The sequence below is a fragment of the Myotis davidii genome, unplaced genomic scaffold, assembly GCF_000327345.1.
Source record: "Myotis davidii unplaced genomic scaffold, ASM32734v1 scaffold281, whole genome shotgun sequence".
Classification (NCBI taxonomy): domain Eukaryota; kingdom Metazoa; phylum Chordata; class Mammalia; order Chiroptera; family Vespertilionidae; genus Myotis; species Myotis davidii.
The window spans coordinates 834,908-857,336 of record NW_006293784.1 but is presented as its reverse complement, the minus strand read 5'-3'; the positions used below and the strand labels follow the sequence as shown (position 1 = coordinate 857,336).

The window sequence follows — 22,429 nt, the reverse complement described above, 5'->3', positions numbered from 1 at the left end:
AAAAAAAATTAACAAAATTTTAGTACTCATAATTGCTACATTTGGCAGTAAATTTGCCAATTTTTTTTCATAATTTCTAATGTGAAAATGCTAACCTCAAAAAATAACAAAAAACAAAGATAAAAAATTGGGGTTTTGTTTAATGTGAGAAAATTTCTTTTTATAAATGCTTATAGTAGGTGATGCAGCAGTCAGAATAGTTCTTAAAACGATTAGCAAGGAGTACATCAGAACACAGTAGTATCAGCAAAGCCAGATTTTCCATATTCAGTAATATCACTTGAACAATACTATATGTAAGTTACATGCTTTTACTAAAACAAGACCTTTCATAATGAAAGTGACATAACCTGCTGTGGCCATACCATATACAATGGCTCATGCTGAGCCTGGGAGTCTTGAAAGCACTCTGAACACTACGTACAGCTTTCTTTTTTGGCTCCACTATTAGTTTTATTCTGAATCAGTGTGCAAAACACTAAGATCAAACTATGAATCTAATACAAACTCATACCATATACTTTTCTTCTTCCCTATTAAAAATGAACACAATTCAGTATTGTATTTTACTCACAATCTTCTACATAAGGCTTCTAATCTGGGCTGAACAGCAGAAATACAGCCAGCATGGGATTAAAAGGACTTGGATTCCAGCCCCACCTCTGCTGCTAATTACCTAAGTGAACTTGAGCAAATCATGCAATTCTCTGGGTCTCAGTTCTCTCATCTTTAAAGAAAATAGATTGGACCTAGACAATCTGCAAGATCCTTCCTTGCTCTAGAATATTTCTCTGTTTGAAATAAAATTCTAACTCCAGCATTGCATCACCTCCTGGAATCCCTGCCTATCTCCTGGGATGAATTAGACTCATTTCCTCTATGCCCCCTTGGTGCCCTGAGGGTACCCCTCTCATATCTGACTCTAGTATGATGTTTTCACCTGACTCACTAGATTGCAGGCCCCTGAAGAGCAGGCACTTGGCCTTTTACCTCCATAACCCCATAGTCACAGAGTAGGAGCGTGATGGTTGTATACTGAACATATACTGAGCCAGCCAATACTCTCTGTGCCACACTTTATCAAAGTGTCTCACCAGAAGAGGTATAGAAAATAAAAAATAAAACTCTTCACTCATCCTATTAAACAGTCATTCTGGAGGAAAATATGTTCGGGCTATTTTGAAAGTGAAGAAAATACTTAGAAATAATAAAAATTCCCAGCCCCATTTAATGTTGTTAGAAGTGCTAATGTAGCATTTATTTTCGGTTTCAAAGAAATGGAATATTGCTGACAGCCTTGTGAACAAATATACCCACCAACTTTTTAATACTTCTTTCTTCTATACTCACAAAGCATACTTTCAGTAGGTGTCAGCATCTTTTATGGGGAAAGGGTTATGGTGAAATTACTAAAATATCTGCAGATTTGATAAGAATACAGATTTCTCATCAACCTTTATAAATGGTGCACACCCAGGTTGGATGATTTGCTAAGAGTAAGAGGACTCACAGAATTTAGCATATAGTCACGGCTTTGACTTTCTATAGCATAAGGATACAAAGCAAACTTAGCAAAGGGAAACAGTGGCTGGGTGAAGTCCAGGGGCCACTAAGCACAAACCTCCAAAGATCCTCTTTCTATTCCTTCAGCAACAAGTCCTGACACTTGGGAAAGTCGCCACCAGGAAGGCGCACTAGGAACATGGTCTCCAGCATTGTTATTGGAAGCTGGTCACATGCCTGGCACACACCAAAGCCAGATTCCTGGAAGTAAATGCTAAGCATAAACCACACTGATTGAATAAATAGTTGGGCACAGTGAGCCACTCTTATCAGTTTGGGGAACCTTCTTGAAATTCAAGTTCCCAGATGCCAGCCAAGGGCCCACTGCACAAGCAGGTCTTTCAAAGCACAGCAGTCACACCTGCTGTGTTAATTCCTTTACACAAATGGTAAACAGCACTGTATAAGCACTAGGCGGAATGAGCAAAAGTGCAAAAACTGCTTTAAAAGTCCGGTTAGAATCCTTTAAAATTTAGATATCACCTACTGGGTGTGCTGCTTGCTTTCTCAGACCCATACATAAGGGCTGGTCCTTAATAAACACCGTTTTGGCATTCCAGAGAAAGGTGACTTACAGAGGTCAAGCTGTAAGAAATAAATTCCGGCTGTTTAAGGCCCCCAGTCTGTGTTACTTTGTGATGGCTGCCCAAGCTAAGGCAGCTGCTGTCACTCTGCTGTGGCAACAGTGAGTAGTGAGACAGAAACCATACGGCCCTCAAATCCTGGTCTTTGACAGAAAAGCTTGCCAACCCCTGCTCTGGTTGTTGGATGAAATTACCAGTTTTATATAAAGCGGCTTAAGGATTTTTAGTGAGACCTATATTTGCAAAATAAAAATATTATTTTTCCTCAATGGGGATAAAGGCAAGCAGCTAAAGCACTGTGGCATGCCTCCCTGTGGCAGCCACCAAGAACACCATACAAGCCTCTCACTCAGCCACTGGATCTGCTCATGTGGTCAGAACTGTACCCAGTGATGGCTCTAAATCAGGGCTCTCATAATAGGATCCACCAATTTACTCGAAGCACACCTTTAAGTATGGTTAAGACAGCTATGAGATGTTAGTAGCACACTAAAGACATAGTTTTATTATACAATTCACAACAAATGTTAATTGCAAGAAACCTTACAATAATAGCTATAAGAGTAAAATATTTTTTATTAGTAGCTCATTTGGGAATAATTGAATGAACGAGAAACTGTAAATTGTTGAGAGTGTGTCTACTTCCTCATCGACAAAATAGATTACACAGGGTTTTGTTTTCTGTGGGTAGTTGACATTTAATAAGGTTAGTTATTATATGTAAAATATGTTGAAGTACCTGGCTATAAAATAGGCTCTCAAAATGGTAACTATTCTCATGAATCACTGGAGTATATTTTCTCGGATCTCCTTACAAAAACTACTTGATTTTGTCCCTAGCTTCTCTTTCTATCAGAGGCAACCAAGCTGGTATGTACACGCAACTCTTACAACCTGTGTGTATGTGTACACACGTGTGTGTGTGTGTGCACATGTGTGAGTGTGTGATAAGCACGTGCTCAGATGTATGAAGGAGAAAAAGGGACAACAGAGCTTTGTGATGAATTCATTTTGAAGAACCAAAATTTATTTTCTCTTGGTGAGTTCTTAATTATCTGTCTATGCATTGTAAATATATCAATTATTGATTAGATATTAATCCCTCTGGGGCTGAGTTTCCTTCCTTGTGTGTTTTGAAGAGAAAACATGGCCCTATTTTCCCCACAGGAATATGATAAACATCAGATGAGAGTCTGTGTAAACAACATGCTTTGAGGAGGACCGTGGCAAATAAGATCACCGTAACAAGGACGGTAACAACATAGATAGGAGTTGTGATAATCTTGCAGTAAGTGAAAAGATTCCAAAACGAGCAAAACTTAGATTGTAAAAGACTTAAAATATAAGAGCTTCAAATATCTAACAGACTGCCTTGTAGAGAAGGTATCTTTCATTGGAGAAGGTAGAGCATACACCAAAGGAGACATAATTTTGCTTAATACTTAAAGGGACTCCGAGCTCCCTAACACATAAGCAACCTTTAGTTTATATATGGTACCTCTCTCCCACATTCATCACTACCTTAACTTTCAATTGCTTGCACAAATAGATGTTTCCCAAATTTGTTTCACATAATAATCACAGTTGACTGCAGGCTCCTTGACATAAAGACTCTGTGTTTAGTCTCTGTGCTGCTGACAGCTCTTTACATTTTGTCTTGCAGGCTGTGGATGCTCAATAACTATTTGCTAACAAAAATAGAGACCAGAAATGCTATTCAAGGACAGAAGAAAATATTGTGACACAGCTAGTATGAATATGACTGCTGCAGCCTTATTCTCCTTTAGAACCTGGATTAGGGAATTACATTGATTTGCTTATTGTCATTTCTCTGTTCCTACGGTAGAGAAGTTAATTTGTCTCTTGAATTGACTTTTTTCCTCCATGTTAACTACAGGGAAGGTTCTGTGTAATGGGGTAGAAGGGAAGGCTTGTTATTTCAAAATATTTCACCACAGTTGACAGGCAATCATTTTATATGAAATTCCTTCCGTGCAGTTATCCAAATGTGTATTTCATCCTTGGCAATAAAAGAGCCTTATCTAATGTCCAAGGACCTACAAATCAGATGTAGGAGATTTCTTTATGCAAATTAAATATGTGTCACACCATCAATAAAAAAATAAAATGGCAATGAAGATTATATTTGCATCAGCAGTGCAAAGTAAAAAAATCCTTATACCTATTTGTAGGACATGTCAGTGTGGATAATTATTTTAGAGATAGTGTGCTTGGAAAGAATTAATGGGAAATAAGAATTAATGCAGAAGGACGTTTTAGAGTGAATCAGGCCATAACCAGGTAGCTTAGTTAGAGTGTTGTCCCAATAACACCAAGTTTGCAGGTTCAATCTCCAGTCAGGGCACATATAAGAAGCAACCAATGAATGCTCGGTCTCTCTCTCTCTCTCTCTCACTCACTCATCAATAAAAAAATTTTAAAATGAAACAGGAGTACATAATAGACAACCAGTTTTATTAAACTTACCAGCTTTAAAAAACCCACATAATAGAGAAAGATTCACTAATAGTAATTTTAGCAGTTATAAACCCCGAGAACTAACTAATTATATTATAGTATAGCTTGTTTGCTTTTCCTCAAGTCTGTTTTTCATTTTGCATCTTAAATTGTAATGGTTCAAATCTTTATCCATATATTCAGGTGCTATTCCCCCTTAAAAAGTAAACAAAAGATAAATAAGGGGAAAGAAAATGATGTCACTTCACATTGCTGGGAATGTACTGAAAATTAAATAACTTTCCAACCTCCACTAATAAAGCATGACATAGTATCCCTCTGGATAATAAAAGGGGAAGTGGATCCAGAAAACATACCCGTTTCCTTAGATTGCAAGTAAGAGTGAGATTCCTTGAGAATGAGTTTGCAAACGCCGTGTAAAAATCCAGGACTTTGAGCAAGGCTTCTCGCTTGATGATGTGAAGGTCACAGTATGTCAGTGCCCGGACATTGGCACACGCGTGAGCGAGGGTGGTTTCCTTCCAGAAGATGTCTCCAAACACATCACCTTTCCCTGAAAAATAGTATAAGATATGCATTCAAGCATCTACACTAGTTAGGATAGTAACTATGCTAACTACTATTTTTATTCTGTTTCATATATGGTATTGATCTCCTAGGATAACTTCAAGCCAGAGTGTGGGACCCCATCTGTACACATAACAATTTACACCACTTTTACAGAATATATGAAGCATTCACCCTGAAATCTGGAGTGATATGAATAAGTGAGATCAGATGGAGAAACCAAAAACCTCATTTTAACAAAGTTTCATTATCTTCTGCCACCTTGACTTATCCCATTCTGACCAAAAGAAGCAAGGGATATTTTTTTTTAGTTTCATCCCTTCTGTCCCTTCTGGTACAGATGACAGTAAAATACAATATACAAGATCTACTGTTACAACCTTTATAAATCTGGAACTGATTCAACATATATTAAACATACATTATTCAGCAACTAAGCTTTGTGCTCCGGACAGACTAAAACTTACCACGACTTAGTCTCCAAGGATGCTCTTCTCGCTCTACTAAGTCAAACTTATACAAGTCTTCAGGGTGCAGCCCAAGAGCTCACATACACAATTACGGAGCCTAAGGAACTGAGTTGGGTAAACGTGGAGACCCAGATGTGTTATGCCATGAACAGTTCCATGAAGAACGCCCTACTGTAGTCAAATGTGGGTGTCTTTTTTAAAATTCCAGCAATCACATACAAGTCTACTATACACTGCAGTGTTCATTCCAATTGGTGACCTCAAGTCAACAATTCATCATCCCAAATCAAGAGTACCTAGTTGCCCTTCCTATTGAGGCAGCTCGGTAAAAGCCCCTGGCATAGGCAGGTGGGAAAATCTTCTTACAGGTAGTCTGCCAAAGACTTACTCTTTCTGCAAATATCTGTTCTCATCCTGAAGACCAAAGTCAGGCCAGCCAGACCACCAGCAAGAAAACATAACATGTAACCATAGAAGTGTGCGTGTGCGTGTGCGTGTGCGTGTGCGTGTGCGCGTGTGTGTGTGTGAAAGAGAGAGAGAGAGAGATCATAGATTATTTGCCCACACACGCAGTTTGGACATCCTTAGAGAATTACAAGGCACTAAAGCATTCTCAGTTATTATTGAGGAGGTGATTAAAATCACCATGTAATCACATGGTCAGCACAAAATAAGCATAATGGACATTTATTTAATATTGAGTAATTTCACTTGTTTCTGAACCCTCAAAAATTTCTTTTAGTTCGTGAAACTGACAACTCAACTACCATCTGATAGCTATAAATTTGTCCAAAAAAGAATAATTATAGATCTGAGACCCAAATAATGTGTGAAAGGCTACAGAGCATCGTGATAACCTAAAGGAGACTTTAGGTATAAAAATTTACCTCCACTTACACAGATAAATTTCAGAAATCGCATTCTCTTTAAATTAGTAATTCTAATTATATTATTAGAACTACCAATTTACTTAAAAACTGTTCACTGAATTAATATTTACTATACCCAAAAAGGTAGAAATAAGACAAATATAAATGAATAAATAAATTATGGAATATTATGCAGCCACTAAATAAATTGAAAAAAAGCAACAGAGAAGTGTTCACATTATGTAAAATAATAAAAGCAGGATAGTAAGTCATACACATAGTATGACCGCATTTTATACATTGATCCCATATGCCAGAAACATGCATATGCACAAAGCAAATGCATTAAAATGATAGGTTCTCTCTGCATTATGGGATAATGGGTAGATTTTATTTAGTCCTATAATTTATATGTATTATTTTTTAATAGAAGAGATCAACAAGTGTTATATTATCAGAGTCCATGGTGCTATGAAAATAACAGGTCTTTAAAAGGGCTGCTTTGATCTACCTCTTATTTCTTTTCCTCTATCATCATTGTTACTCTTTCTATAGGGGGAACTGGAAGTCTTTGAACAGATAGAAAAGGATTATATTTCTTTATGTTTCATTTCTGTGACCAGTTCTCAAATGATCACTCATAATACAACCTCTCACCCATTTATAAGTGCTCATTGGTTTTCAAATATTTGATTTTTATGTATAGTAACCATAAAATTAATAAATGCCTTTGACTTATTACTAATTTCACCTCTGGGAATCAATCGAAAGAATGAGAACCAATACATGTAATATTCATTGTAGTGTTATTAAGCACAAACCCAGATTGGCATAAGTAAATAAATAAATGTCCAATAACAATGGAAACTTGTCTATTATCTACCTATCATTAATTCATACAGAATTAAAATTAGTTTTTGAAATAAATGCAAAAAAATGCTTATCTCCTAATGATAAATTTTTAAAAAAGAAAAATATGATTAGAGTCAAGCTGTCATAAAGTACATAAAAATGAAAGTGAAACTCCAGGACTAAATGAATTATCTACCTCTTATTTTCTTAAAGAAAAATAATCTTGATAAAAACCAAAATATATTGCATTTTATTATTCTATGTTGTTCTATATAGTATATCATATTGCTATTAATTTGTCAATTGACACATTGTGTTAAAAATCAAAAGGGATAAAAGACAAAAAGGGAATGTATTTAAATAATTATAGCAATCAGCTTCAAATGATGTTATTGTTTTCTCTCTACTTTATGTTTTCCAAAATGTCCCTTAATAAATACACTTAATTTAAAAATAGCAAACTATTTTCACAGATGTTTTTCCTTACACTTTTAAATAAAACTAATAAAATATGTACATAAACCTATGAAATAAATAAATATTCATTGATGATAAGTACATCATCATCAATAGGTAAAATATACTCAATACATAAATTTCCCCTTTCTATTTTTAATTATGAAAGCATTAAAAAGTCTGTTACATATTTTATTTTACCTCACTGATGAAATGAAAATCCTTACCATATTTCTATCAAAATTTTTAAATTTGAATAATTTATGCTTTTAGGATCTTGGAGAAATAAAAAGCCTATGATGTGGAGTGAACAGAATTAACTAGGCTATAAACACATGAGGGCAGGAAATGCTCTCTATATTTTGACCACTGCCATTAACCTCAATGCCTAGAAGAGTTCAAAAGCTCAACAAATATTTATTAAAGAAAAAATACACATTAAAAAAGGAGAGACGGGGAGAAAAAAAAAACTGGAAAATGCAAGATTAGAGGTAGAATTGAGGCTCTGCCATTAAGTGTGGCTTACATCAGGTTACTGAACCTGAATCATCATCTGTTCCTTTGACTCTAAAGGGAACCAGATAGACAAAAAATAACGCTTAAAGTTTCTCTACATCTATAATTCCATAGTGAGTCAACTCAAAATCATCAAATTATATTTTCAAGATAATATTTTGTCAATGTCTCATTGTCAACACACACACACACACATGAACTTTAAAATCTAGGTCCTCAATTCGAAATCCCATTACAAGGTGAAAAGTAACAGAAAAGTTAACTGACTCAATCAAAGTAAAACTTATCCCCTGTTCTCCCCCTAAAACAGGCATTACATAGTAAGAAATACTAATTGTTTTATCACATAGAATTTCCATTTTCATACACAATATATCACTCGGAAATTAATCAGCCATTTCAAAATGTGCTTATCCATTTATCTCTATCACCTAATAGTCACTCAATTCACAGTTATTCAAGAAATATTATGCACATTTACACTGAGTGATCTGTAAGAAGCCACAGGTTGTGGAGATATGAAATTATGCATGGAATATCCAATAGAGAAGTACCCATCTCTCCATTACAAAGATTTTGCACACTTCCAGGGCTGAGAACTCCTGTTCATCCTTATGAGTGCAGAATACCTGATGCTAGTTTTTAGGTCAGCTCCCACTTAATGTGAGTAGTAGCTATAAACATTCTAGAGCTTGAGAAAACGAACCTTCCCTCAAAGCCTTAAAATTAGTAGAAAAGCTCACACTCAACAGGAAAGTTGTTGTTTGGACTATTTATAGTTTCTCAGTTCTTTGCATTAAGTCTGATGAAGTATTTAACTTCTAAACCACAGAAAACACAGAACTTCAAAATAGAAGCAAATGTGAAACATTCATAGAGTGGGAAACTGAAAAATTTAAAGACAAAATAGAGACAGCGTTACAACTTGATTAAAGGAGTAATACAGATCATGGTATGCTTGGAGATTATGGTCTCCTGAAGTGTTGGTTTTACAGCCAGAGTATATTTTAAAATATGGAACACATTATTTGGTGAGTTAATGACATGGATAAAATAAATGAATACAAATTATCTCAGTTATTTATCAGTGAATACAGCTTTCTAATATAGCCAACAAATCCCTAAAAATATAGCATTTGAAGGTTACTTAGTGAGTGTGTGTGGGATATGGTGATAGCACTATTTGATGATTCTTCTCTAGAATGAACTTAATCCATTTCATTTATTAGGCATCCCTTCACTTTAATTGATTATAGCAGGAGGCTCATAAAGTGTATTATCAACACATATGCATAAAATATATTCATTTATAAATAAACAACAGTATGAGATTTTAGATTACACAATTTTAACAACTTTGAGTATTTACAAACAGCAAGTGTCATAAAGTATTTCAAGGAAAATAACAGAAATAAGCTGATGAGTATTAAAATGTTAAAACTATATAGGTTTATTAGAATAGAATCTTTTAAAACATTTAGAATTGATGCCTGCCAACCCTCAATGATTGAAGTCCAAAGCCATTCTGTTGAAAAATTATATTGAATGCAAACTTATAGATACTTTTAGATAAGTAAAATTGTCCTTATTCACTAAAAAATAACTTACTGGTGAAGCTTATAGATTTTTATTTAAACACACAAAGAATGAGCCAAATACCTCTTATTAAATAGTTGTAAAAAAATAGAGAGTATCCTTACTCGTATGGGATGATGATAACCACCTTTAAGAAGTTAAATAATATGGTAATACACAGGCTGGTAATCCTAAATTTGGCACTATTCGTGTTAAGAACAAAGTAGTTCTTAATTTGTTCTTAACACTAATGTGCCCAAATCAAGAAAGTTATAGCATATTATTTAAAAATCCAAGAAAAAGACTAAATTGAAAAACAGTTACATCTTGAAACTCTTCTATTTTCTTATCCTAGAAAGGATTTGGGGTTGATGCCTATAATAATGTTCATATAACAAAGTCTTATTACTTTCACATATGGGAGAAATGATGGCTGCCCTATTCGCCCCTTTTAATTCATGCATCCAGTGTCCTAATGCTAACCTTAAACTGGAACACGTGCTGTGTGCTGTGTGGGGATAGAGACATGCAAGAAATAAAAATCCTGCTCTTAAGAGTCTTTAATTTCCTAAGTAAAAGAGACATGCCAGAAAATTTTACAAAACAGGGGGGGAGGGAGAGTTCTATAGGACCAGGATAGGCAAAGCACACAAACATAAACTGTTTTGGACTTGAGGAGATTCAGGAAAGAATTCACAAATAAGGTCATGTTTGAGTTTAATCATTAGTTGAGCCTCAAGGGGAAGGGCAGTATTTGTGGCTGACAAATAGTACAAGCCCGAACTGCCCAGGGCGTGATGAACAACGTTAGTCCACTATCCTAGAAACCTACAGGACATAGAGATAGAGCCAAGTCTAGAGGGGAAAAGTGGGACTCAATAGTGAGAACTTTGAATGCCATGCAACAGATTCTGCTTAATCCTGTTTTAAAAGAAAACCACTAAAAGTTTTTGAGTAAAGAGAGTCATGACCTATCTAGTACTTTGAGAACAGAAATAATGACAGGGTGAAGAGTGGAAAAGAGAACACTGTTGGAAGGCTATCTACCTCATTGTGAAACATAATATGGTAGTTCACAGATTATATGCATATAATTTCACCTTATCTCCACAACCACCTCATCAGGAGTGAAGACAGTGACAACAAGGGTAAAGAGAAGAAGATACAACAGAGATGATGGTAGTAAAGCAAAGCTCTAAAATATGCCTATTGATTTGAGTGAAGTAGGAGTGATCTATTTAAGATACTCTAGGAAAGAAATGTGAATCAAGAATTTCATATCCAGCAAAACTGACTTTCAAGTATACAGGACACAAACTATTATCACCAACATAAAAGAACTCATTATTGTTCCCATAGATATTTCCTAAGGAATTTATTAGTTAAAATGTTTCAGATAATCAAAATACCTAAAGGGACATTGACACAAAGACTAGTGGTAGCAATAACTAATACTTATTTGTAAAACTAAGACTAAGTAAAGGTTAAAAGTATAGTGTGCATGGCTACATGCTCTGACAATGATTACATATAGCACAACTATTAAAAATAATGGTGGATGAGAGATGACTAGAACAAGTATAGCTCGGACTAGGCAGGTGAAGCTTTCTGCAAGTAGATGTCAGGGCCTTAGGTAAACAAAAGAGCACTGAGAAAAGCAGGCCAAGATGCCCCACCTTAACCACAGAACAGCAGCACTTAAGGGAAGAGTGGAGGACTCAGCGTAAGAACTGAGACAAGTCACAAGACCAAGACAGACTCAAGGGGTAGAAAAAGAGGTTCTACCTTCTCATAGGAAGAGCTGCAAAGATCTGTGGCATTCTTGCAATCCTGGAGCATTCCTGAGAGCTTCATTTCCACTTTAATCCCTACTGCTGGGGTCCAGCCCCAGCAGGTCCAGGGGTCCCCAAAGGTGTAGACAGAGTCAGCGAAGAAGGAATGACACGGAGACAGCGTTCAGTTGATCAGCAGCAGGAGTTTTATCCCCTCCCTGACTTCAGGGAAAAATCCCTACGTGGGGAAACAACCTTTCTCGGAGAGGTGACCTTGGTTAAAACACACAGCGCTAAGGGGAGCAAACATATTAAGAATAGTATGCTATATATGCCAGGTCCCTTGAAACATATGCTGTGCAGATGTTTCTTTCCTGCAGCGACTGTGTCAAGCAGCAAGGATGGATTGGCTTCCGGCACCCTACCAACTAGATGACATATGAACTCTTCCAGGACCCAGATGAAAAGCCCACTCGCGGAACTTAGTATCCTCATCTTGTGTTCTGAGGGCTCATGAGATTCACACTCTAAGTCAGGTCTCCCCAGTCCTACACACTTGCCTGGTAGTAAACTAGTCACCAGGGAGAGGACCATATTTTTAGGCACTTAGTAGCTGATTAATGGTCTTATACTCAAGTAATGTTTGGTAAAGAATTTTTATAATATACACTGGAATGGTACTAAATACTGTTGTTAGAGACCCTTTTTTACATAAAAGGAAACAAATTGGTAAAATCTAGGCCCTCTATTTTCTGTCAAGTTTAAGCAAAATAGTTGTATAAATTCAAAATTGTACTTAAAAAGTCCTGTTAAAGAAGGCATCACATTTGTAATGTGATGGTTAAGAGAATGGGCATAGAGTTAGACATATCTGGGTTCAAATCCTGTGCTCACCACTTATGTTTTAGCTGTAACCTGGAGTGAATCATCTGATACTGCAGAGCTTTGGTTTCTTCATCCATAAGATAACTTTAGTAAGCGTGTTCTTCACAGAATTAATTAAAGGATTTGATGTAATAATGCATGTAAAATAATGAGTACTCAATAATTATTGGTATCCAAATCAGACAGACTTTCAAAGGGGCCTGAAGTACATTTATACTTTAACAGTTTTGATAGGAAATATTAAAAATCAAAATGTATTTATGAACTTTCAATGTTACTTAAGCATGCTACCAGTTACATTTTATAGTCAAGTTGCTAAAAAAGCTGATCCAACTGAGGAAACTGACATGATAAATTATATTTTAGAAAGATTCTTATAGTGGCAGTAGAACATAAAACTGGAGGTTGGAGCTGATGACAGATTGCAAGCAGACAGGCATTTCAGATGCAGCCATAGCCTGGGATCAAAATTTTAAGAGCAGTGGTCATGGGGATGGATAGAAAGATAGGATAAAGAGATACCTAGGAGATGAAATACACAGACTTCGTTTTTAAGGATGGTAAGGTTAAGTTTGAAGTTGAATCTAAACTACCAGATTGCAAAGACTCATATTATATCCAGAAATCTGTAGGCTGAGGATCTCTAGAGTGTGCAATTTGAGCCATGGATAAATGATGTTATAAGCACAACTTGGAAAGTTTAAAGACAAGCACACATATTTAAAACCAAATACTAGTTTGCCCTTTATAAAAATGTCTGAATTAGCTAAGGTCATCATCATAATATGTAGAGTAACCCTACCTGGTTCATAGTCCGGCATCTCAGAACATAGAAATGTGGATGCCAAAAGAATTTTCTAGAGCTTGGGGAAAGCCTGTTTAAGGTTTTAAAGTGTAAAGCACTTGACTTCTAACAGCAAGTATACAGAAAGAAATCTTAGGCACAGAATAAAAGTCACATTTTCACAGGTTCTCAAAATAGCAAAATATTATTCATTCACACCTCAGATGTTCTTTTTTGGGGAATCAAAATAAGAAGCAGACGTTTAAGTCTGAGAACCATAATTTATAAGTTTTCCTTGATTATGCACAAATATTTATAAGACATGGACTGATTCTAATTAAAATGAAATCTTAACCCAGGTACTAGAAATTACCTTTTTACACTATTAAGTTCATTTCATTCTATCTTTTCCTTCTTCTCCTCCCTCCCCCCAACTGCATAACAATATCTAATCCTTCCATCCAAATGGTACATAAACAAACATAGTTTTCTTGGGAATTAGAAGTTACAATTAAAATACTTAGATACAGACTGTCTTAGATTAATGATTCCAATCATATGATTCTAATAATCAGTAAACACAGAAAGGACAAACTGTGAATGCAGCAAAACAAATATCTTAGAAGCTGGGTCTATTGTTAATGGGGAAATTCCATTTTTATAGTCTCTAGAAGGTACAATACACCTCATTCAGTCATTTAGAAGGAACCCGGCTATTTTAGCCATACCCGTAAATCTGTTCACATTAGGTAATTATAGTGTTGGAACTAACAAGCAAGAAGATATGAAAGAATATAAAATATTATGCATCATGAACTGAATTTAGAATTCTTTGTGTTTCATACAAAGTGGGAAGGTCAAGAAAAAGTGGAGGTGTAAGAACTGAAAGAACTTCAAGTTGAAAAAAGACATGAACTGCAATTATCTTCATATGCCCTATTTAGAAAAACATTTTGAAGCGTTAAAAAAAGAAGGTATTTGTTGACTACATTTTTAAACTTTCCATTAATTAGTTATGCTTCAGAACTCATTCATTAAACACCGTAGGACTTTTGACACACTGAAGAATTATGCACCTACCAAAAGACTGTTTAGGGGCAAGGATCCAAAAGAATAAAACTGCACCTGTTTTTTTGGATCCAGAAATTTTAATTAATTTTAAAATGACCTTCCTTCTCTTCCTTTCAACCAGCAAAATATCAGTATTGAGGGGGAGCAGGGCCTGCACATTTCTCCTATCAGACCAACTTAGACAAATTCTCATTTTTCCAAATGTACTCCTGTTTAATCCTTACAAGGCAAAAAAAAAATCACTAGACAAGATGAAAAAGGACATATCTCAATGTTCCAAGCCACAATTTTCCATGAAAAAGTTATGAATATCTGTGTACCAAAAAACACAGCAACAATCACTACAAAGCACAAACTACAGGAGGTGCAAAGAGACATAGATAAGGCACATTAACAATAGGACACTTTAGCATGCCACTCCCCATTCAAGGATAGGAAAGAAGTAAATGTATAGAAGACCTAACCAACTTACTTAATAAGGTAGAAAACCTAAAGATATTTCTCAAACTTTGCACCCTGATAATTTATGGAACTTTTCGTTAAGTTTGCCATTATTCCAAAAATAAGCAACCAAAAAATTACAAGAAGGAGAAGGAGGCAAAGGACAGAGGAAGGGGAGGGGAGAAGTAGGAAGGAGAAAGAAAAGAAAAAACAGGAGGAGCTGGAAAGGAATGGTCATCCAAATGTCAGGAGTAACAATTTCCTCTTTCTTAAAACATTAAGCACTCATAACCATTAAAGAAACCTCTCCCCTTATTTTTACATAAGATGAAGTATTTTTTAATTTAGAAAAGTCTGAAAACATGTACTGTTGCTCAGTGGTTGAGTGTGGACCCATGAACCAGGCGGTCATGGTTCGATTGCTGAACAGGGCACGTGCCCAGGTTGCAGGCTCAATCCCCAGTAGGGGGTGTGCAGGAGGGAGCTGATCAATGATTCTCTCTGATCATTGTTTTTCTCTCTCTCCCTCTCCCTTCCTCTCTCTGAAATCAATACAAACAAAACATGCATTCTCAATGGAAACCACCCTGAGATATCATGAAATGGAGCCAATGTGATGATCCGCAAGTCTAGAAGCTGGCTGAGTTAGGGAAGGCCCTTCTAGCAGGTTGCAGGCCCTTCCAGCGAAGCACAGGCAGCAGTGTGTACCCAGCTATAGCTGCCTGGAAGGTGGAGCCTGCAGATTGTGTGAACACAGGGTGGGTCTGGGTCACGGCAGACTCACTCTTTGAGGCACATAGTGCAGTCCTCTCTGTCTTGCAGCATCAGACCCCCTCTCCTGCAGAAAGTCACCAGGGGTCCACAGTCCTAGCATACAATCCCCTCAGATCGCCTCTCCTCTAAACCTAGATTGGAGGAAGGCTCAACACCGAGAGGAGCTCCAGAAGCCTGTCTCCACATCTGTCTCTGCATAGATTATCCAAATCACAGACTGATAGAGGGGACAGGGTCATCCCGGGTCTCATGGACCTATGAACCCCGCCGGCCCCTCTGCAGTCTCTGTCAGCACCTCGCCTCCCTACCTCTCCTGCTTACTTCTGCCTTGGGAAGATCACTTCCGGATCAAAACATTTTTTTTAAACAAAAACCTTCTGACTGCTTTTTGGCTGAACTAATCCTTATTAGAGGCCCAATGAAAAAGCAAATGAAAGGTTGCCAAAGAGGTGTACATAGAGTTTTACTCATTAAACCCAGAGATGAAAAGTCTCTGACTCCCAAGACTTTTGAGGAGGATAAACTAAAAGCACACACTCAAGGAAATAAAATGTGACAGCTATATGATGAGATCGGCCCAATACCCAGAAGCCCTGTGTTCATTTTTACTGTCACTAGGCAAAACCAGCTACCATTTTATTTTAAAACAAAAAGAAAATGCATTCTGTCTGTCTCACTGAGCAAATGATTGCAGCTTAACAGACCCAGCACTGAACTCAGGGCTTTCTCCATCCCTCCTTTTAGAAAAAAAAAAAAGTTACCAATGAAGAATATAGGCAACGCAAATGGTATGAGCACACAGCTGAGCCATTTATCACAACAATCCTCAGGATAATATATTGGATGTCTGTTCTCCCACCCGCCATTGACAGGAACGTGCAGGAAAAGAAAATACAGCTGTTTGGGGCTTGTGTCTTAGCTTCTTCTTTAAGCAAACAAGAATGGCTGTAGTATGGACATGCTTCATTTTACCACAAAGAATCGTTCTGACAAAATGTGCACTTGCTATGAAAGATTACATACAACTCCTTTATACTCCAGGAAACAGAACAGAACAAGCACTCAGTAGCATTAAACATGCACAGTGCTGACTAAACAGTTAAGAAAAATGTTTACAAACAACAGTGTTCAGTCGTTTGCAACTCTGCACCATTTCCTCTAACTCTTAAAGTTACGAGGACCTGTTTTCCTGGGAGGGGTCGCTGTTTCTCAGTCCTCAGTTCTGTCTCTGCCAGGTAATTGGGCTTTTTGAGATCAGTTCCTCATTTCTGTGCTGGATTTTGCTTTTGCAGTTGCTAAAATACATCAGTCAATCTCGTATTAACGAGAATAAGCGGCTTTCAAGCGATGGTAGGTTGACCTCGGAAGCTAAAAAAATCCAATAGTTTAAAATTGAGCTCATTTTTCATGAGACACAAGCCAGGAAAAATGTGATCAAAATGGAGTTGACATCCTGCAATTCTAACTTATTTTACTTGAGGAAAAAGCCAGAAATGATTCTCCTCTGACTTTATTATTGCTTCCATTTATAGCTATGTGGGCTTCATGAACTTGCTGCTGATATTGGAGCAAAAAAAAATAATAATCTAAAATATCACTTAGCATTTGTTTAACCTATACATATATTACATTGTCCCCAAACATGTAATTTAAAAAAAAGTTTTGTCATGTACATGTATTGCCACTGCCTTTTTTGTTAGTGCAACTAATTACTAGGTCTCTGGATTTTTGAATGAAATTATTATTAGCCAAATAATTTTCCTGGTTTGTGAATGGACAAAACCAGTTTTAAAAGCCTAAATCTACTTGCATTGTGATTACTCCAATATAGTGGGTCAAATTCATTTATTTCCTCATCACTTTCAGCTCACTACTTAGGTCCGCTGTGATGAGGTAAAAAGATTTAGAGTAAGATGATCTGTACTCAAGCCCTTACTCATGTACTAGCCGGGCAAGTCACCAAACATTTTTGGGCCTCACTTTGCTCATCTCTAGAGGGAAGTGTTGAATTAGGCAGGTTCTATTGCCCCTCTGAGACCACCATTCTAGATTACTAACCTGACAATCACTCCACAAGCCATTTCCACACTTACCAACATGGAGGTACAGCCACGGTCAGGCTCTAGTCTAAAAGGTACTATCCTATTGTAGCCAAAGAAAGTGTAGTCCAACCCTCCTGCAGCCCATTAGGCTGAGACCAATATAGCGTTCCTTGCTGAAGCAGCATTACTAGTTTTCACTAAGATTTATTGTCTGATCAGTGACCCAGTTTCCAAAGTCAGCAAGCAAAGGAAATTTCTCTTAAGAAACCTGAGAAGCAAAATCTCTAAACCTGTTACGCATTTGCTACTACATTAAGGAAGTTCACAGTACCTAAAATAGCCACCACCTCATCATCCTGGATGACTTCCAGGGAGCCTGAGACCACAAAGCAGAGGGCATCCACGCTTTCCCCGGCGTGGTAGATGAGGTCCCCGGGCGCGCAGTGAATCGTCTGGAATTCCACCGCCAAGGCGCGCAGGCACCCATCGCTGGCCAACCGAAAGGCAGGGTGTTCATTGAACACCTTGCGGTTTAGGTGAACACAGATATCAGCTCTCATGTCCTTCGGGCAGATGGAGAGAACCTGAAGAACGTGAAAGAGGAATAAGTGAGAAGAAATGAGAAAGGGGCTATTTCAGAAAAAAATATGTCATCCCACAAATATTTATGGACTACGACAAAGTCTGTGACAAACTGTACTTGATACCGGGAAGGAAGTGTTCAAAGACACAGCCCTGCTCTCAAGGACCAAATAATAATCCGGTGAGGTTGGCTGATGAGCAACCGACTCTTTCAATACAGGACCACGTAGTGAAACATCTAAAGAGTCTGGAGGTGGTCAGGAAGAGTCTCAGAAAAAAAAATAATATAACTTCACCCAAGGGCCAACTAAAATAGGGCGTTAACATTCATTTTAGTCTAGTCTCTATTTTAGAATGTTTTATAACTAAATTAAAATTCAGGATAATGTACTTTATTCTACATCAGAGGTGGATTTATAGAAACCAGTTATAAGAAAACAAAAGCACCCTTGTGACTTCATTTGCTGTCATTGGCTGCTATAACTCCACTTTTTCTGTGTATTTTTCCACTCAAATGTTTTATTTTGCAGATGAATTTATGCCCAGGAAGTTAAAAGTGTATCCACCGGCCTTCTGTAGGGCTTGGGCAATTGCAAATGTCAATGCCAGCAAAGTGGGCACATCATCTTGCTGGCAGCCCTTGCATTCTGGCCTTTGACTCCTAAAGACTGCTGAGGACAGCAGCAGAATTCAAGCTCTAGGCATCCGTTAGAAGAGCCAGGGTTAGGGAGCTTTGATTGCCGACAGCTTTCAGACAAGGCAATTAAAGACCCAGACTAAAATAGACATTATCCTCATATTTAACCAGGGCATCATCCAGCAAGATGTGGTTGCAGAAGTCAGTACTACCCAATTTAAAGATACATGTGCAAGCTCACTTAGAACCTTCTCCCAATTCCCTTGGTAAACTATTTTTTATAATCAGAAATTATTTTCTTTGCTAGGCTTTCAATCCATCAAGCTGAAGTCTAAGCTGATCCCCCCTCGCCCATTAAGTTACACTGAGTAATGTTTTCATATAAAATAGTTTTCTTTCCTACACTAATTGCATTTTAACCTTTAAAAATTACCTAAAGGTTAAAATAATCCCCTGATTGTTCCTTTTATTTGGAGCTCAATATCAATGAACAGTTGGTTATTTCCCTGTGTAGAAAAGTCCATCATAAATGTCAAGACCTTAATTAAATTATGCTGGCAGTATCCCTTCCCTTAACCATTTTTAAAACTGCATATATCATTTTACATATATAGTATATCTGTGGGGGGGGGGGGTCATACTCCTTTGAATTCCTATTGGTAACAGCAATTCAGCCCACCTAGCTTTCTAAAGAAATCTCATCTTTAGGGAAAGGAATGCCTAGCAGAGCTTCAGAAGCAATTGGCACTTCATTTCCAAATCAGTTGCTTTTCATAACAATGTAATATTTTATTTAATATATTAATGTTTAGTGACTTCTGACAGCATTATTCATTCAATAGCCACTATGGGATACACCACTGCATTAAGTCTCTGGAACTAGAAGAATAAATATGACACTGAATTTGCTTTGGAGTAGATAACCATGTAGTAGGGGGAGTTAGGTATGTAAAGAGACAATTATAACACAATGAGAAAAAATGACAGGGCTTGGTCAGGTGACATGGGACACGCGCTGCTTAGAAGTTATTACTTATGACTTAGAGGTAGCATAAAAGATTGGGCTCCAGAGGATAGGTCTGGGTGCAAATCTATCACTTACCACCTCTGTAACCTAAGGTATTTAATCTCTCTAAACTTCATCTGTGAAATGGGTTGATAGTGTTTATTTCATAGGCTCATTACTAAAATTAAATGAAAGGGCTAAAGCTTAGCCCAGTTTAGCCTTGCACATGGCAAGGGCTAAAGAAATGATAGTTTTTATTAACCTTATTGAAAATGAGTATTCCTACAAAGTTTATTGTCACTTTAGCTCCCTACAAAAGCAATTTGCTATTTTTCCTTTTCTACCCTTCTCTAAACTATGTATCTTGACTGTTTGATGAGATTTAGGCACAATTAAGAAAATATTTCAGCATGAATCTAAAGTTATTTCAAGGACTAGCTATTGTTAATATTTTTCTCAAGTTGAAAATAAAATGAATGCTAGGAAAGCCAAAAAGTAAAAATAATTTTAAAGTACACACACATTAACATTACACTGAATAGCTTAATGGGAAAATGAATAGTCCTTCTATTCCATTTACTTTGCAGAATTTTCATTGTCTTAGATTCATTTTGGTAATAGTCATTTTATGTTATTTTAATTCTTTCAGGATTCATGCTGCAAATTAAATTTTCCAATGTTAGCAACATTCTCTGTTTAGTGGCATATCAAAGAGAATTTTTATTAATTTAAGTGGATCTTTCCTTTATGTTTTACTTCATTTATGACACTGATTTATCATTTTGATTGGTGGTATATACTAAAGTCCAGATGTCATAAACCAACAAGCTAAAACTTCATGTTAAATAGACCAGAGCCACACCTCTGTCTCCATACCTAGATAGCATATGTGCCTTACATGGTGTGTCTGCCATCCAAATATGAGTATAGTATTATTTTTTTCTATAAATGAAGGCACTAATAAATGTCTTAGGTAGTAAAAATTTAGTTTTAAGTGACAAAATTATCATTCAAAGTGTCACTAAGACCTGGCCCATTAATCCCAATTCAATGCACTTGGCCTTGAATGTCATAGCCAATCTCTTGTAAGTTACCTAATGGGTATCTCATAGTTATAAACAAATGAAATTACATTTCAGTAGAAAATATTTAAGTTAATATGACTTTTATTTGTCTCTAGTGTTGATTATTTATCCCCTCTTCATATCAAGATACTTATAAATTAAAGTTGATTATTAATTAAGACAATAAGTTTTCTCTTTGGAAGAGCTATGGCTGCATGCATATAAGGAATCATTTTTAGAATTCCTCAAATTCCTGGGGTTGGGGTGGGAAGAATGACATGGTCCGGGAAAAGAAAACTCTTTTGAAATTATTTATGATACCAGTCCCATTAAACCTAAGATCAAGAGGTATCTTAAGAGACATCCTTCTGACTCCAAAGATCTAACCTCAACACTGCAACTGGAGAACACTTACTACAACACAAAATGATCATTTTACCTTGCTCTCTTAAAATATCCAATCGCCTGCTTCCCCAGGTAAAGCCCAAGTCCTAACCAAGCACGCAAGGCTCTTTACGATGGGAGCCTCCTTCAGCCACATCTCTTACTACACTGCTCCAACCCTGCATCCAGTCACAAAGTATTTCTCACTCTCTGAACCTGCCATACCCTCTAATGACTGCCTTCCTACATGCTGCTCCTTCAGCCTGTCATATCCCATCATCCCCTTCTCTGCCTAGTCACCTCTGATTCATCCACAAAGCACAGACCATCCCTCTCTTTGCCATAAATTCAATTTATAAACAGCTCTATCATAGAATTGATAATGCATAGAAAGGGAAAACGAGAATAAGAGTGTTGTGATCTGCATTTTATTTTAAATAATAGCACACAATAGTAACATTGAATTATCAGAGTTGAAAGGATTTCAGCCCAAGGATTTCAAATTTTTACTTTCAGCAGTAAAGTCATTCTTTGGTTTTTATAATGAAATACTAGAGGCCCGTTGCAGGAAGATTCCTGCAAGAATAGGGCTTCCAGTGGCTGGAGCCAAGCAGAGAGGGGAGCGAAACCAGCTGAGGCAGGCTTTGCTCCCACTCCGAGCTGCTCCTGCTGGGTTTCCTCTCCCTCTCCCAGGTGCTGTGGCGGGTTTCCTCTCCCTCTCCCAGGAGCTGTGGCGGGTTTCCTCTCCAGCTCCCAGGCGCTGTGTTGGGTTTCCCCTCCCTCTCCCAGGCGCAGTGGTGGGTTTCCTCTCCCTCTCCCAGGTGCTGTGGCGGGTTTCCCCTCCCACACCCAGCCCCTCCTGCTGGGTTTCTCCTCCTGGGCACAGCCCCTCCTGCTGGGTTTCCCCTCCCACTTCCAGCTCCTCCTGCTGGGTTTCTCCTCCCACTTCCAGCCCCTCCTGCTGGGTTTCCCCTCCCGCTCCCAGCTCCTCCTGCTGGATTTCCCCTCCCACTCCCAGCTCCTCCTGCTGGGTTTCCCCTACCACTCCCAGCCCCTC

At 37.4% G+C, this 22,429-nt stretch overlaps 1 protein-coding gene across 1 annotated transcript in view; it reads right to left on the bottom strand.

The window, feature by feature from the left end:
* The window catches only part of KCNH5 (potassium voltage-gated channel subfamily H member 5), a 278,882-nt gene that overhangs the window by 52,169 nt on the left and 204,284 nt on the right, over positions 1 to 22,429 (bottom strand). The window contains exons 9-10 of the mRNA XM_006767638.2: positions 18,031 to 18,283; positions 4,982 to 5,178 (exon numbers count right to left, since the gene is read on the bottom strand). Of these exons, the coding sequence (XP_006767701.1) occupies positions 4,982 to 5,178; positions 18,031 to 18,283 (450 nt within the window). The remainder of the gene's footprint in view (positions 1 to 4,981; positions 5,179 to 18,030; positions 18,284 to 22,429) is intronic.